Source organism: Acanthisitta chloris, unplaced genomic scaffold, assembly GCF_000695815.1.
Source record: "Acanthisitta chloris isolate BGI_N310 unplaced genomic scaffold, ASM69581v1 scaffold1613, whole genome shotgun sequence".
Lineage (NCBI taxonomy): Eukaryota > Metazoa > Chordata > Aves > Passeriformes > Acanthisittidae > Acanthisitta > Acanthisitta chloris.
The window spans coordinates 128,724-143,723 of record NW_008663016.1 but is presented as its reverse complement, the minus strand read 5'-3'; the positions used below and the strand labels follow the sequence as shown (position 1 = coordinate 143,723).

General features: G+C 37.2%; 1 protein-coding gene across 1 annotated transcript in view; it reads right to left on the bottom strand.

Moving 5' to 3' along the window:
* The window catches only part of LOC103798536 (neurobeachin-like), a 101,768-nt gene that overhangs the window by 488 nt on the left and 86,280 nt on the right, over positions 1 to 15,000 (bottom strand). The window contains 5 exon segments of the mRNA XM_009070808.1: positions 1 to 1,295; positions 3,751 to 3,902; positions 4,820 to 4,865; positions 4,867 to 5,014; positions 8,361 to 8,462. The exon segment at positions 1 to 1,295 is cut by the window's left edge and continues 488 nt beyond it. Of these exon segments, the coding sequence (XP_009069056.1) occupies positions 1,205 to 1,295; positions 3,751 to 3,902; positions 4,820 to 4,865; positions 4,867 to 5,014; positions 8,361 to 8,462 (539 nt within the window). The 3' untranslated portion in view covers positions 1 to 1,204.

Sequence of the window (15,000 nt, the reverse complement as noted above, 5' to 3'; positions counted from 1 at the left end):
TGACAATACAGTCACCAAATATACAAAGAAGAAACATGAATTAAAGTGTATATACCCCTGGGTGTGTAATTTGATCAGTACAATGTGCAGAAAATTATTCCAATATTTATCATTACAGTATTGTAAAAGATGAAGTGCCTTAGTCTGAGTGGCTTCAGGTGAGATTTTCAGAAGAACTGAAAAGAATAACCTCAGTCACCTTTACAATGAAGCTAAGGCTGTCAAATAAACTCAGCTCCTCAGAGGAAAATAAGGGGGAAAAAATCAATGGGGGTTCTCTTGCCCATGATTTGTATGCCAAATGTTAATAATCCAGAAGTATAGCACTTTGTCTGTATTGGGAGTCATTATGCATTACAAAGCATTAAACTAAACTTCCATCTTTGCTCCCTTTCCTTCTAGTCTTTGAATTTAAAAGGGAGGAAATTAATTTCTATTGTATAAAATATAAACATGGCAAATGATGGCTTTTTATCCAAACGCTTCATGAGCAGAACTCCACTTAATAGGGGTAAACTTTAGAATCAAAAAGTGAAAAACATGTGTTGGTGGAAATGTCAAAATTACTGTTTATTCCCAAATTCAACCCTTTAACACAAGCTGTACCCTTAGGCAGATCTCCAGTTTGATTTGTGTGAATGCACCTGTTCCTTCAAGACATCAGGTTTAAAGTACATGCAAGTTGTAACTCCACAATAAAATTAAGAAACAGTTTTGTTCTTTATACAAGGTTTTACTTTTACAAAAGTATCCCTTTAAAGTTAAGATGTGCATCTGATGTACAAAGTATCAAACATATTTTTTTAATCTCAGCTTGAAAAGAGGCTGGAGATGGGATGCATGTTAGGTTCAAAGCCTAAACATTGAAATAACTGGACACAAGGTTCCCCAGAATTTTCAAAAGTCTCTTGTGGCGCATCCTACTACCTTTTCTCAATAAACAAAGATATATGAAATAATTACCAAAACATCTCCTAATTCATATAATTTACATGATACAAGCTTGCTTTTCAGCAGCTGGTGTTCAGTTGTGAAAAAACACACAAAGTAAAATGGTTGCTGACTACAATGTACAGCTATTGCTGGGTGTAATGGAATGTACAACGGAGGTCAATGCAGACGTGGTTTTCCACCAGAGACTACACCTTTCATTGCAGCACTTGTGCTCTCAGCTTTACCTGGGCTTTCAGTTCTTCATTCCACTTCAGTATCTGTTCTGATGTTCATAATGCCACCGGTTAAAATCTATATTAAAAGCTACAATGCTGCCAGAAGCCATGCCAGTAATCAGAGTTCTGAAAAAGATATCAAAGATGATGCTATTAATTCTCCTTTACCTTCTCCAGCAATGGTTCATCATAAAAAGTACAAAATCTATAAGTCTGCAACACCATCTGAAGTTTAAGCTGGTGGGTGGGATTCAGTTTGCAGTGGAGACGCTACACTTAGGTAGAGATGAGTCAAACTTCCATGTTGCCATTATGGTCAAGGGAGATCTAGAGGTCCATTCAGTCACCTTCACATAGGTCAAAGCAAAGAATCTTAGAATCACAGAATCTAGATCTAGAATCTAGAATCTAGACTAGTATGCCCAGGGCCCTGTCCAACCTGGCCTTGAACATTTCCAGGGGCAGGGCATCCACAACTTCTCTGGGCAACCTGTTCCAGCATCTCACCATGCCTTAAGAAATTCTTCCTAACATCTCATCTAAATCTCTTCTCTTAGTTTAAAATTGTTCCACCTTGTCCTGTTACTTTCTGCCTGTGTAAAAAGTCACTCTCCCTCCTTCTTGTAGCCCCTCTTTATGTACTGGAAGGTCACAATGAGGTCTCCCTGGAGCCTTCTCTTCTCTCAACTCTCTCAGCCTGTCTTTGTAGGAGAGGTGTTCCAGCATCATGCCATTTGAGATGCTCTCACATATTCTGCCTTGCTTCCAGCTGCCATTGTAGAAAGGTGTGGGTCTTTACTAGGTACTTAGTCATATGTGTCACCCCGGGCATGCACCTCAGACCTCTGAGGTATCTCCAACAATACTAAGTGGCTATGGGTAGGTAATCAAATTAGGCTCTAATCAGTACCTTCAGTGCAGCCTGAGACCAACTCTCTACAGGTTACTGGAGAGGTACTTTAGAGTGAGGTTGTCTTTTAGGTTCCACTGGCTGTAGCACCACAGTTACTGCAGAAGCTTATTCCTTTAGCTCACATGAAGACACCTATGCCAAAACACCTTCATTCAGATGTTTTAGAACCCAACTACATAACTTCAGGTACCTTGTGCCACTAGAGGTGCCCCAGGATGGCTAACATATCTATGCTGGCTGGCAGCTGGGACACAGGACCTATGGAGTGCTCAGTACTTGGGGCTGCAGCTGCGATCAGCTGGATATCATAGGGCCCCCCAGACAGAATGAGATGCCTCTGGGATCCCTTAATCATAAACTGATCACACACTAGTACTCCTAAAAAGCTTCAAATTGAAATGTGGGCCCAGATATATGTTCTGGTTGCAATAGTTGAGGTGATTTCCCAGTTATCACATATCCTTTAACTCTGGTAGCCAAGTTTTAATATTGGATTAGGTATCTAGTGCCACTTCTATGAAACCATACAAAAGCCATTCTCTGTTTAATTATGTGATTGAAGCTAAGCAAGTCCTTAAAGAACTTTGCACAGCTGGGGCTTCCCAGCCTGGTATTACAATAAGGAATAGAGAAAAAATGCTAGCTGGAAAACTTTTTTCAGTGTAAATAAATCTCTTCAAACAGATCACAGTACTGTTTGCCAGTATAAACTGGCGAAACTCCAGAAGCAAATAGGCTTCTTCCTGTAAGTTAGTTTCAATTAGATTAAGTTTGAGACAAAAAACTTGTTTCAAGTCATCTACTCATACATGAATAAATTAGGTACCTATTTTGTTTAAAGGTGTTTTTGTTGCTTTACAAAATAGATAGGAATGTTGAAAAGTATAAGAAAAAATAAATTTAAATGAATGCTGTATGAGTTGTCTAATATCCTATGAATTCTTTGCATGTTATGAGTTTGTATATTGATAAGAAATACAAGACCGATACATGATGCAAATAGCAAATCTACTCCTAACCCTACATAAATGTAACATATAGGCTTACATTATAATCATAGGACAGTAGAAGACTGAGAGATCAGGTTCATGTATCTTGCACATTTACAGTGGGCATTGTAGTGCCACAGCAGTGGTGCAAAAATCTAGTCTTGCTTACTGAATCTCCACTACTCAGGAAGGACAAAGAAAAGGGCCACACTCACTCCTGGTGGATTGATCCACTGATAGTATTACACATTATGGGATAGATGCACCTCAAGAAGTTCTCAAGCTCTACATGGCTGAAAATCATAAATGTACCACAAACTTTTGTAGTTGGTTTAAGGCATAGGTTAATAGACACTACTGCATTCCAATCCAGTCTGACTATTCTTACATTCTTAAGTTAATGCAATTTCAGTCATATTTTACTAGCTGAGTGTCTGGCTTACTGGCTTTAATGACATAAGAACTCACCTTAATGTTAAGTGCTTGCATTATGAGTCTCAAGGATCAGAAGCAGTGTTGAGTTAGATAAATCAACAAGATAACAACTGGGGTAATGATTTTGTACATTTTGTACAGTCAGTTAATGACTGCATACCATAAATTCATAACTTAAAGTACATGGAGATGTATAGTTTGTGCAATTTTAGCATTTACATACAAATATGAATGACAAATTCACCTCTGATCATGAGACAAATCCATAGCTCTTATGCCAGCATCACAGCCAGGGTAAATATAGAGCTGCTTGAAGTCACAGGCCTGCCATACTTCCACTACACCATTGTCTCCTCCTGTCACCAGGTTCTGCCCATCGCTGCTCAGGAGAATGGCCTTCAGGAGAAAAAGACAAATCCTAAGCACCCAGTAAGCTTTCATGGAAATGTGTCAATATTAAAAAAAATATTAATCGACTTACAAGCATTTCTTACTTTAAATAATAAAAAAAAGGCTCCCACTCCTCTTTCTCCCCAGTAAAAAAACCAACAGATTTTGGATCACCAAATTTTAAATAAAACAATTGTGTGGTATAAAACATGATATATAACAAAAAAAGCTCTTTAACTGAATCTGCTAATACTTGAGTTCAGCACATAACATTTCTACAAAACACAGTTTGTTCTACAATACTCGGTGCCATCGCTAACACCTAAAGCAGAGCAGTGATCTGCATTCCTAATGCTGCTTCGAGAGCCAGTGACAGAGCAGAGCCCTGAAGGCATGAATTCATGTCTTAGCTAATAAATAAAGAGTGAAGCCTTTTCAGAGCATTTTGTTTCAAAGACATATATCCCACTGAAATTTAATTCCCAACAAAAATTCTAGGAATCGTCTGGGATCATAAACTATATGTTCTTATTGATTCAGGAAAAGCTCAAGTGCACTTTTGTATTTGGAGATGGTGATGAAAGAATATGTGTTTGAATGGCTTAACCAAGAGGCAGCAATTTTCCCTATATGACTTCCTTTAAACTCTATGGCAAATAAATTCAATTTATTGTAATAAATAAAGGTGACACACAACAAATGTGTGTTTGCATTTAGATTTACCCTGGTTGAATCATTGATCTCCATCTGAGCTAAGAGTTGTATTTGGAGATGGTGATGAAAGAATATGTGTTTGAATGGCTTAACCAAGAGGCAGCAATTTTCCCTATATGACTTCCTTTAAACTCTATGGCAAATAAATTCAATTTATTGTAATAAATAAAGGTGACACACAACAAATGTGTGTTTGCATTTAGATTTACCCTGGTTGAATCATTGATCTCCATCTGAGCTAAGAGTTTGCCGTTTGAAATTGCTTCTGAACCGTCCTCGTTCATAGTAGATGATGCAGTGACCTTCACTAGATACTGAAATTAAGCGAGGATACAAGCAGTTTTCTGTTCCTTCCAGGGCTCTCAGCAAATCTCCAGTAATTGTGTGTACTAGGCAAGGACCTTCTGTACATGAAAACACAATATATCATATATTTACTGCTTATACAAAGTATATATTCTGTGCACAAAGGCAATGCATAATACACATTTATATCACATTAGTCCTGCATAGGTATAAGTTGAAATGTTTGCTTAAAGAATTTAAAACATGAGACAGGGAAAGAAATGCAAGAGCTACCATATTACGAAAAAAGATACAACATGCCTAATGGTAGTGTATTATTTACTTTAACTGGAAGGAGTTTTCATTGTTTTATCTTCTAAAATACTCTTTCTTCTTTCCAAGCATTCAGAACCCTCAGTCTTACTGATTTTCCCCAACAACATGAACTCTCTTTAGCCTGCTCATTCACATTAAACAGATGGGGCCCTATCAGTGACTAGTAGGAACTACTCCCAGAGGGTACATAATCATATTTACTGCATATTTCTCCTATAGACAATGGCAGTTCCTGTATATCCTCTCCCCCACTGAACAAGTTATGTGCATAAGTTTCAGTCTTGAATTGTTTTAGCAATGGGAGAAATCTGACAGTCAACAGTTACAATGATACTTGGACTATACAAGATTTTAGAAGATCACACTATAATCCGATTTACTCCAGAGAGATTTTAATATGTGATTTTAAGGTATTTTTATTATGCTCATGAAAGAAACAAACAGCTATGAAATCTACAATGTGCATTTTAAGATGCAGAAGTAAGCCATTTCCATTTCAAGATCTATAAGGAAAGCTCTTTTGAACTTGAGATCTGTGTTCTTACTAAGAAAAAGGGTCTCTTCTCTGACAAATGTAATGAGTCAGAGTAAATACTAAATGTTTTCTTTTATGAATCACATGATACTCCTGGACAGCACAGTAACCTCTTCCTTATACAACTGGCTCATGACCCTACAAGTAAATTCATATTGGCAGACTTGGGCACCTCATGTTAAGCCCTCTTAACTTCTCTGAAATTCACACAGCAGCTGGATTTGCCCAGGTAGAATGAATCATAGCATCAGTGCATTCATCTGTGAACCCTCTGGTACAGGCTTTTATCTGTGTTTGCATAAGGCCTTACACAGAGGGAGCTCAAGCTTGACTGCATCCATGGGATACCACTGCCATTGAATTAATTTATTTTATCAAACAGTTGAGCTTCATCTTTGGAAATACTGAAGTGCCAGAACATTACAAGAAGTGATGCCTCCACCTTTAGAATAATTATCTTTTTATATTTTTGAAAAGAGAAGTGTAATACCTTCATATTGAGTGGTTGTGGACACAAAAAGGCACATATGATTTAGGATGCCACTGCAAGGACATAAAGATTGATCATGCTTTTTTGGGTTTGTTGGGTAAAAATGTGCAAACATCAACCCGATGTACAGGATTTTCCTCAGAGGAGTCCCATACGTGCTGTTTTCCTGCCTCAGCAGGTTCTTGAGTGCTGTGTGTGTTATTGCAGTGCCACAGGCAGCCCTGGAGGAACAGCTGCCCACCAGGAAGCACAGGCTGCACTTATGCAAGATGGAAGTGCAACAGAGCACTGCCCTGAGATACAATCTACAAAACTGGAATGGGATGGAAAGGAGAGAACCTGAAGAAGCTTTAAAAAAGTCATCTCCTGGAAAACAGCAATAATTAAAAAATAATTATTTTGTCTCTGCATTTTTTTGTATATGGACTAGAGTTTCTAGCGGAAGAGCATGAGAAGAGTGACTCAGTGAACAGACTGGGCCTCCACTTCTCTTGATCAATTATAAATACATTCTGAAGTTGATTTAAAAGCGTTTGGTCCTCCATCAGCATTTACCTCTAAAAATATATGTAACCAAACCATCATATACTTAAATGAAGTAGAAGATAACCAAGTACAGGTTCCATCTATTTTAAGAAGAGAAAATTTGCAAAAAGATAGTTGGAAAGTGTAGATTATTATGGCAGTAAGTGTGTATGAAGCTGCCTTAAAGGGTAAGAAATACCAGTGCTGCAAGAAAAAAAATTAGGTTCAGCATCACTGTACATTTTTTTTCACAAATGTCTTGACTTTGCCTATGACTGTTATGTAGTATGCCATTATGAGAGTTAATGACCCATTAGGATTTCCTGTTAAAAATGGCTTTACTCAAAAGTTTCACACTCAGCTTTGAAAATAAATGTTGAGCTCCAAGGCAGTTTAAAAGACAATAACCCAGGAGCTCAGCTGTGAGCAAAAGCCGGCAGAATAAGCATCACATCCTTCTTACCCTCAGAAGGAGCAAACTTTAAAAAGGAGTACAAAGATATCCAGGGGAATGAATAAAAGAGGCATCACTGTAGACAGAGAAAGCAAGACACTGGATGTGGATATAGGAGTAGAAAGGAGCCAGAAACACATATAAGGAAAAAGAACCTTAAGGAAGAACAAAGGTGATGTAAAGAAAGGAAATAAGAAGGGAGAAGAGAGATGTTGCACAAAAAAAAACTAAGAAAAAAGGGGGAGAAGGGAGAGGCAAAGAGGAAAGGAAAAAAGAAAAAGACATGCAATTTGAGAAATTAAGAATTTGAATGAGAGATGGCAGTGGGGGAAGAAAAGTGAACATGGAATTAAGGGACAGAAGGAGAAGGTGGGCAAAACAAGTAAAATGGAACAAATCAAGGAGAAACAGAGTAAGGAAGGATGAAGCAAACACTCATTGAGGCCAGTGCTTTACATTGATTACCAGCTGTACAGGAGACTGCTGCAGGTTTGGAAAGGTATTTTGAAGACTTGTGTTAGCGATTGTTGGGTGCTCTGGATTCCACAGATAAGTAACAGGGAGAAAGTGTGAACAGGTGACTAAAAAGTTTAAGAGAGGTAACAACAAACCTGCATCTCCTCATTATTTAGAGACCACTGCAGAAAAATCCCACTGGATAAAAATGCTGTACACAAATCCAAGCCAAAGCTAACTGACCCTGCTTCCCTTGCTGAGGAGAGTGAGGTCAGTCCTACAATCCACAATTCAGTTAAGGTCAGGGTGGAGAACCTGGGGCTGGCCCTCCCTGAAACACATATCTCTATCAACGTGTTTCTTCAAAATCACTAGATGTCATTAGAATTATTGTATAAATTTTTATCAAATACTTTTCCAGATCTGGGGGGAATAGCTGCACAGGTTGATGGTTGGAAGGAATTATCAACTTAATTTGCATCTAAGTTAATAAATGCAGACAGTAACAATTTTCAGAGTAAACTGCTTCAGATTCCCCCAGAATTATAACATGCTTAGTAGAGTATTCTTTGGATAGTTCAGATATATGTGGCTTGAGGGAAGTCTGAGAAGTATGACTAAAAAAGACTCTAAAAATGTTAAGACTTAAATCATAAAAACATTTCTGACCTTTAGCACCACTGATAACAAGTCCCAGCTCTGCACAGACTGACACACAGACAACTTCATGATCATGACCAGTTAGAACAGCACGAGGAGCTGGATAATCACCTGTTAGAAAAAAAAATAAAGTGAAAAAAAAAAAGAAACACAACAGGGAATGTCAAACCAGACCTGGTTTATCAACAAAAGAACTTTGCTGTAATTTGCCTCAAACCAGTAAGCATCAAAGAGAGGTGCAGTGTGTTTAAATATCTCACATTTAGGATTCTGAGCAGAATGTATTCAGATATCATAAGGTCTCATATGCACAACTTCCCAATGCATTAATGAATTAATTAAAAGAACACAAAGCGTGGCAGTATTAAAAGCAGCTGCAATGTAAATGTCTGCTATTGAACATACATGTCTCCAGGCTTCTGCTGGGAACCTAACGAGTAGTATGAGTTGAAGATTTTCCTATATTAATCATAATTTGTTTCAGAAACTGGAGGTAAGAAGAGAAACAGTACAGTACTAGAAAGATACTATGGTTGCATAGATGCTATTGATTCAGAGACACATGGAACGCTTACATATTTAAATATGCCTAAAAATGGTTATATACATAATTATATAATATATATATTGTTGTGAATGCCTATGCCATTTTCATCACAATTTATTAAAGAATAGGATAGACTACTCCCTAAATATTAATTTTTTTATATTCAGGACTGAAATACATTTTATTTTGGGTTCAAACAAGTGTGCATTTATGGAGTGTTTATATGGCAAACAGCAATATTTCTATTGTTTCTAATAACAACAGATGCAGACAACCTAATTGTTCAGTATTTGGTATTGCTTTGCCAGGCAAATGAAGTCAATTGCTAAAAAAAAAACATTAGCAACTTGCTAGAAAATGCAGAGTTTGTCTGGTTACATTTACATTGTACAAATGAAATACAGAAAATCAGGATCTTTCCAAGGACTGGAGTTCTAACAGTGTAGTTCAAATACCCAAAAAGGATAAATTAAATGACCTAGGGAACTGCAGATGAATTACTGTAACATTAATCCTACGCAAAATAACAAAATGGTTAATCCACAGTTCTGTCAATAAAGAATTGGAAGCAAAAATCTCATTAATACCAGTTACCATGCTGTATTGGAATGGGAGCCTTGTCTGATCTGGGTTTGATAGGATGAAGGGTATAGTTGATAAAGATGGCTATGATACACAGTCTCTATGTATTTTTTTCATGATATTTGTCTTAGTAATAGAATGTTTTGACTTAAACCTGTTTTAATGGAACTGACTGTGGACAATGGATGGCATAGAAGCTGGTTCAATGATCTTAACTTTTTTTTCCATGGAGAGGTGTATACTATGAGCTACATATAAGGATATTGGAAATTAGGGTGTCCAGTGAGGAGCTGGGAGTTGATTTTTGATCAAATACTAACCAATACTGTTATTTATGGGATGACATAAAATCTTTGCTGGTAAGATATGGTTGTGGTATAAAACTGATGCAAAGTTCCATGAGCAACTGTATAATGACAAGAGAGAGCCATTATTGTAACATTCTCTGCATTGCCTAGTTAAACAAAAAGGTAGCAAAGTGTGTTTTATTTATATTCAATATAGCAGGGTGGAAGGGTGATGCTCCTGGACAAGCACAAGCTCTGTTCACTGGACAAGAGATTCCGTTCTGGAAGGAAGTGATATGGAGAAGGATTTATGGAGCCAGAAAGGAAAACTCCCTCAGCATGAACTGTCACTGCAATACCTTAGAAGAGCAAGTAGGAGGCAAGAACTACATTGCCACTGCAGACCGGAAAGATGAAAGTCTTGTACTCACATTTGCAGAAATGAGCTCAAAGGAGGGTCACACAACCGATATGAGAACAAGACAGGAGGCTGCACAGTGTTTAAAGTGTTTTCTCTCTTCACCACACAAGCAGCAAAATTATGGCTTTACCACCACAGCTGGGAGTCACAGGCATAAAAGATGTTTGATAGCCCAGAAATTTATCTTGCAGCTAGCGGCACAGTGAGGTCCAGTGGGTAAATGGATGCACACATTTCAACTATGGAATAAAATGTAGTTTCCTAACTGGAAATACAGTTAAACACTAAAACAAATTAAGAAGGGAACTACCTGAGTAGCAAAGCAATATTACATGAATTTTTGAAAGATACCCATTAGGAATGGAGGCTTGGATAGACTTTTGTGGGTCAATGGATTTAGTCTTTTTTATTACAGACACTCACATCATATAAGCCAGTTAATAAATTAATGAAATGGCTATCTGGGTATCTGACTTGGAAGGATGTTCCAGACCTGTCCTACTCTAAAGGAAAGAAATATTCTGAATTTCAGTCTGAATTTGTTCTTGTCTACCTAGCATCTCTTTTTGTTCTTGTGTCAGCATTGTCCTGTAGCTTCAGGTCTTCTCCCTCTCTAGTGTTTTCCCTAACTTATGTACTTACAGAATAAATCCTCCCTCTTGGTCTCTTGTTTTGACTCAATTAAGCAAACCAAACTCTTATAAACTCCTTTGAAGGGACGGGCTTGCCATTTTTCAGCCATTATAGCAACTCATTTCTGTGCCTTCTATCTTTAACTTCTTTCTTAAAATTTGGGTAGCCAGAAAGGTATAGAACAGTATAGTTCTTGAAAATCCAGCATGAATCTACAGTATTTCTTTCCAAACCCTAGCATCTCCTGTCATCAACATTTTAATAACATTTTCATGTATTTTCACAGCTTTCTGAACAAGCTGAGAACCACCAACCACGCATTTATAAACCAGTTTTGGACGTAATAGTATAGGGTGAGTCAATCTAACTGGTCTTATTGTTGCAATGTACAGACACATCAATACTTTTTTACCTCTAATGTAAACAGCTACCCCAGCAAGTCTGGAAACCAAAGATGTGAACTGAAAACTGAGATTTAATGCTAGGGAAGGATGGATGTCAGAAGAAACAGAGAAAGATGCTTCATGTATCTCATCAAAGATGCCTATATTTTGAGAATTAGATTTTTATAATTTTCTTGTTAGTGTTGCTGTTAGAGGTTTTGTTTTCTCTAAAGGCGTAACAGAAATACTAAAAAAAAAGAAAAAAAAGGGCACTTAAACTGAATTGTCCATATTAAGATCTGATTACAGAGGTGTCATCAGACTGCACCAAAGTGAATGACTGGAATTATTAAATGGTTAGAAAATTTTAAAACCAAAAAAGAAATAATGCAGTTTTCAAATGGGCATTTTCCTGAATGTTTCCTGGGAAAGCACTCTAATATCAGGGAACTGTAAAATTTCAGAATATACAAAATGAGCATATTTAATTGACTTCTTGATTTATAAAGGAAAATGCTGATAAGAAACATGGATCTATGAGTCCTGTTTTGTCCTGTTTTTCAGTAAGTACAAATAAATAATGGAATATCATTATTAAGAGTAATAGTCCAACAGTAATAGAAAATGGGATTTTTTTCCCCTAAGGGCTCAAAGAAAAAAATCATTCAGTGATACTTTCTGCAGAAAAGGCTGTGGCATGAACCTCAGTCATATTGCATTTTATTGCTAAGGACAGAAGTTGTGAACTCCAAGAATCATTCAAAATCTAGCAAAATATTCTGTCACTGTCACATCACCACTGATAGATGCAGCCAGAGGTCAAAGGCTGCAGCTCTAAGGGAATTGCAGGTGAAAATATCCTACCTAAGAACTGAGATACCATCACTGTAAACTCCCTGTAATTTCCCCAAAGGAGAACCTTTGAACTGAATTTCTAGAGGGCAGAAGGAAAAATAAATAAATCTGTGCTGTATTTCCAAAGAGGCAAGATTTTCTGCAAAGTCCAAAATAAAACACATCTTCCCTTCTTGCTGAAAAGTGTAATGCTTAATACTATTGTAACGTTCTTCTGGAACAAATGCTGCTCTTGAATGGTAAGGAGAAAAGAAGAGGGAAGGAAAGAGAACAGACTGTTACTATTTCTCTCATATTGTCCTTTTCCAGCAATTGTGTACAGATTGCTGTGGGGACTCATCTAGGAGTCTTCTAGACTGTAGAAAGAAACATGAGAGCACAAGGCAAATTCCATCTTCCATTGACTCTCTGACTTAGACAAAAGCAAGTACAAGGCTGTAACTGAATTATTTCTTGAAAATAATTTACTTTACTATTTGCACTTTTAAGGGTATACTCATCAGAAAAAAATCTTAGAAAATACTATGGCTTTCATGGAAGTGAAAATGTGATAACCTTTTTGAATTTTAACTGTCAGAAAAAACATCCTGGAGTTCAATGAAAAGTTAAAGCTACAACCAATAAAAATGAATATCTAAGACCAGGAAATAGTCAATAATAATGTCCACAACATGAAGGAGTAATGGTTGTAAAAGAAAGATCACTAACAGAAAAATATTAATAAATTCAGAATACTCTCAAGTCTGGCAGAACTGGTTTATTTGCTGAGGAAGGTGAGTAGCATTGTATATAACTACAAACAATTCACCCAGGTGAGTGGACTTCCAGGCACCTTCCACCTATCTGTGCTCCAAAAGGAAAAATACAGTAGAGGACAGGACAGTATGGATTTGTAGCATCTCTTCCTGTCTCTTCCACTAAATTGCTTTGGGAACTTTGGCAAATTGCTGAACCACCCTTCACTATACAGCTCCCATAGGGTATGCAGCAAAGCATGGGCACAGATATCTGTTGATAAAAGACTAGAGATAACTGCATTAACTCAGGTGGATTGGATCATTAACCTTTACATAGCAGTCTTAGAAGAGAGATGCCTTTGGCTACCAGAGTAGGGACTGTGCCACTAAAAATTACAAACTAGTTTTCAGAGCTTCTACTCTGGCAGAACAGTGCTGTGATACTGTATTAAAAAAATTAATATCTAAATTGTACAAACATACAAGTACCATAGTAATTCTTTAAAGAGATAAGACAGACAGCACGTGTGCCCACGTACTTGTACAGGACCTTCAGCCAGCCATCCGGTCCACTTAGTACAGAACACACCAGTGGCTATTTTTAAACTGCTGCCCTTTCAAGGGTAAGCTAGGACATACTAAAATGTAGAGAGATATTAAAGAATAAGGGAATATTCTGAGTTCAGCATAACTACTCTTTCAAGATACAATCTTGTAGAACCCTCAATGTTCCCAATTTTAAATTGTTTCAAAATTATGTTATGTAAAATGAACACAGAAAGATATGCTTCATGACAGACTTAAAAAAATGCAGGTTAACTTGACAAAGATCTTTTATGGCAATGCTTACCCTCCCTTTCAAATATATACAGAATACACTCACTGGCATGGGATGAATTGCTAGCACCTTTGAAGATTATCTTACAATGCTAAACAAATTCAGCTTAGGGCTGATAGACACAATATTTTGTGATGGTCAGCACAGCTCCCATTAGAAAAAGCAGGGTTAACTCTCACACCTCTTGTGACCATCCTCACAGAAGCTACAATAGGTAATGAGAAATGTCAAGTCCCAAGATCAATGAAATTTCAGGCTCTAGGGACAAAACAGGAATAGCATTGATCCTTTTAAAGAACACCAGTCAGAGGGTGAATGTAATATATTGCACAGAGAGGCTCAAGAGGATAAGCGGCCAAGTCCAACATACTTACCTGACAAAAAATTCAATCAGCTTTTAGCACAAGCTGCCTACCCTTCCTTTCTTTCATGCAGGAGTCTGATTCCAATTAAAGTGTGCAAATTAATTTTTATCACTTCCAAATTAGTTTCTGAATTTGTGTCTGTTTCAGATGAAAGCATCTGTCCCTCACTTTTCTGCAATTCTATCATCCACTTTGGTATATCTGCTCAAAGACTCTGAGATAATTCTCGTTTTCAAAGTCACTTGTTTGAAAGAGACATTCAATAAAGCAATCATAAGATATAAAAGTAAAACAACTACAATGATACATGTTGAACTCTAGGGCATATCATGTACTCTCTTTGCTCCTTTTTGTGATGACTAATACAGTTGCTATGTGAGAAGAAATTTGTATACAAATTAGTGCGCAGCTAAAACAAATCCCTATATATCATAAGAGAAAAAAAATCAAAACACAAATTGTCAAACTCTATCAGAATAATTTTTCTATTCAGTCTCTAAGAACTGCAAAGATTTACATTTCCCATATCACTTCAAAGAATTAAAATAAGCAAACTATGTCCTTTGCATGTGCCATGTCTTCCTAAGAGAAAACAGATTCCTTTCTCTGTTCTCTCAACTGCAGCAGATTTATATAATGTGGTCATCAACTTAATAAGGTGCAGATTCAGATTGGCTGTTTCAGATGGGCAATTTTGGCTTAGAAAGTAGATATCTGACCCTGGCAAGAGGACTAAGCTTCATTCAGTTCAGTGTTTTTTGCAAACGTGGTACTTAACTAAGCACGGATAAAGAAATAAAGGGAGATTCAAATGTACATAAAACCCTGCATTCAACTGCCCTTCAGCCTACAGGAAATCATGACACACCTTTCATTTTCCAGGAGCATCCCCAGGCACCAGCCTCTAGTCTAGTCTGGAAAAGGACCTTTTCTGTCACCACTCTTCGAGCTTAGCCATTGCACGGCCATGAAACCAATGTTTGCTGGACCATGTACAAATA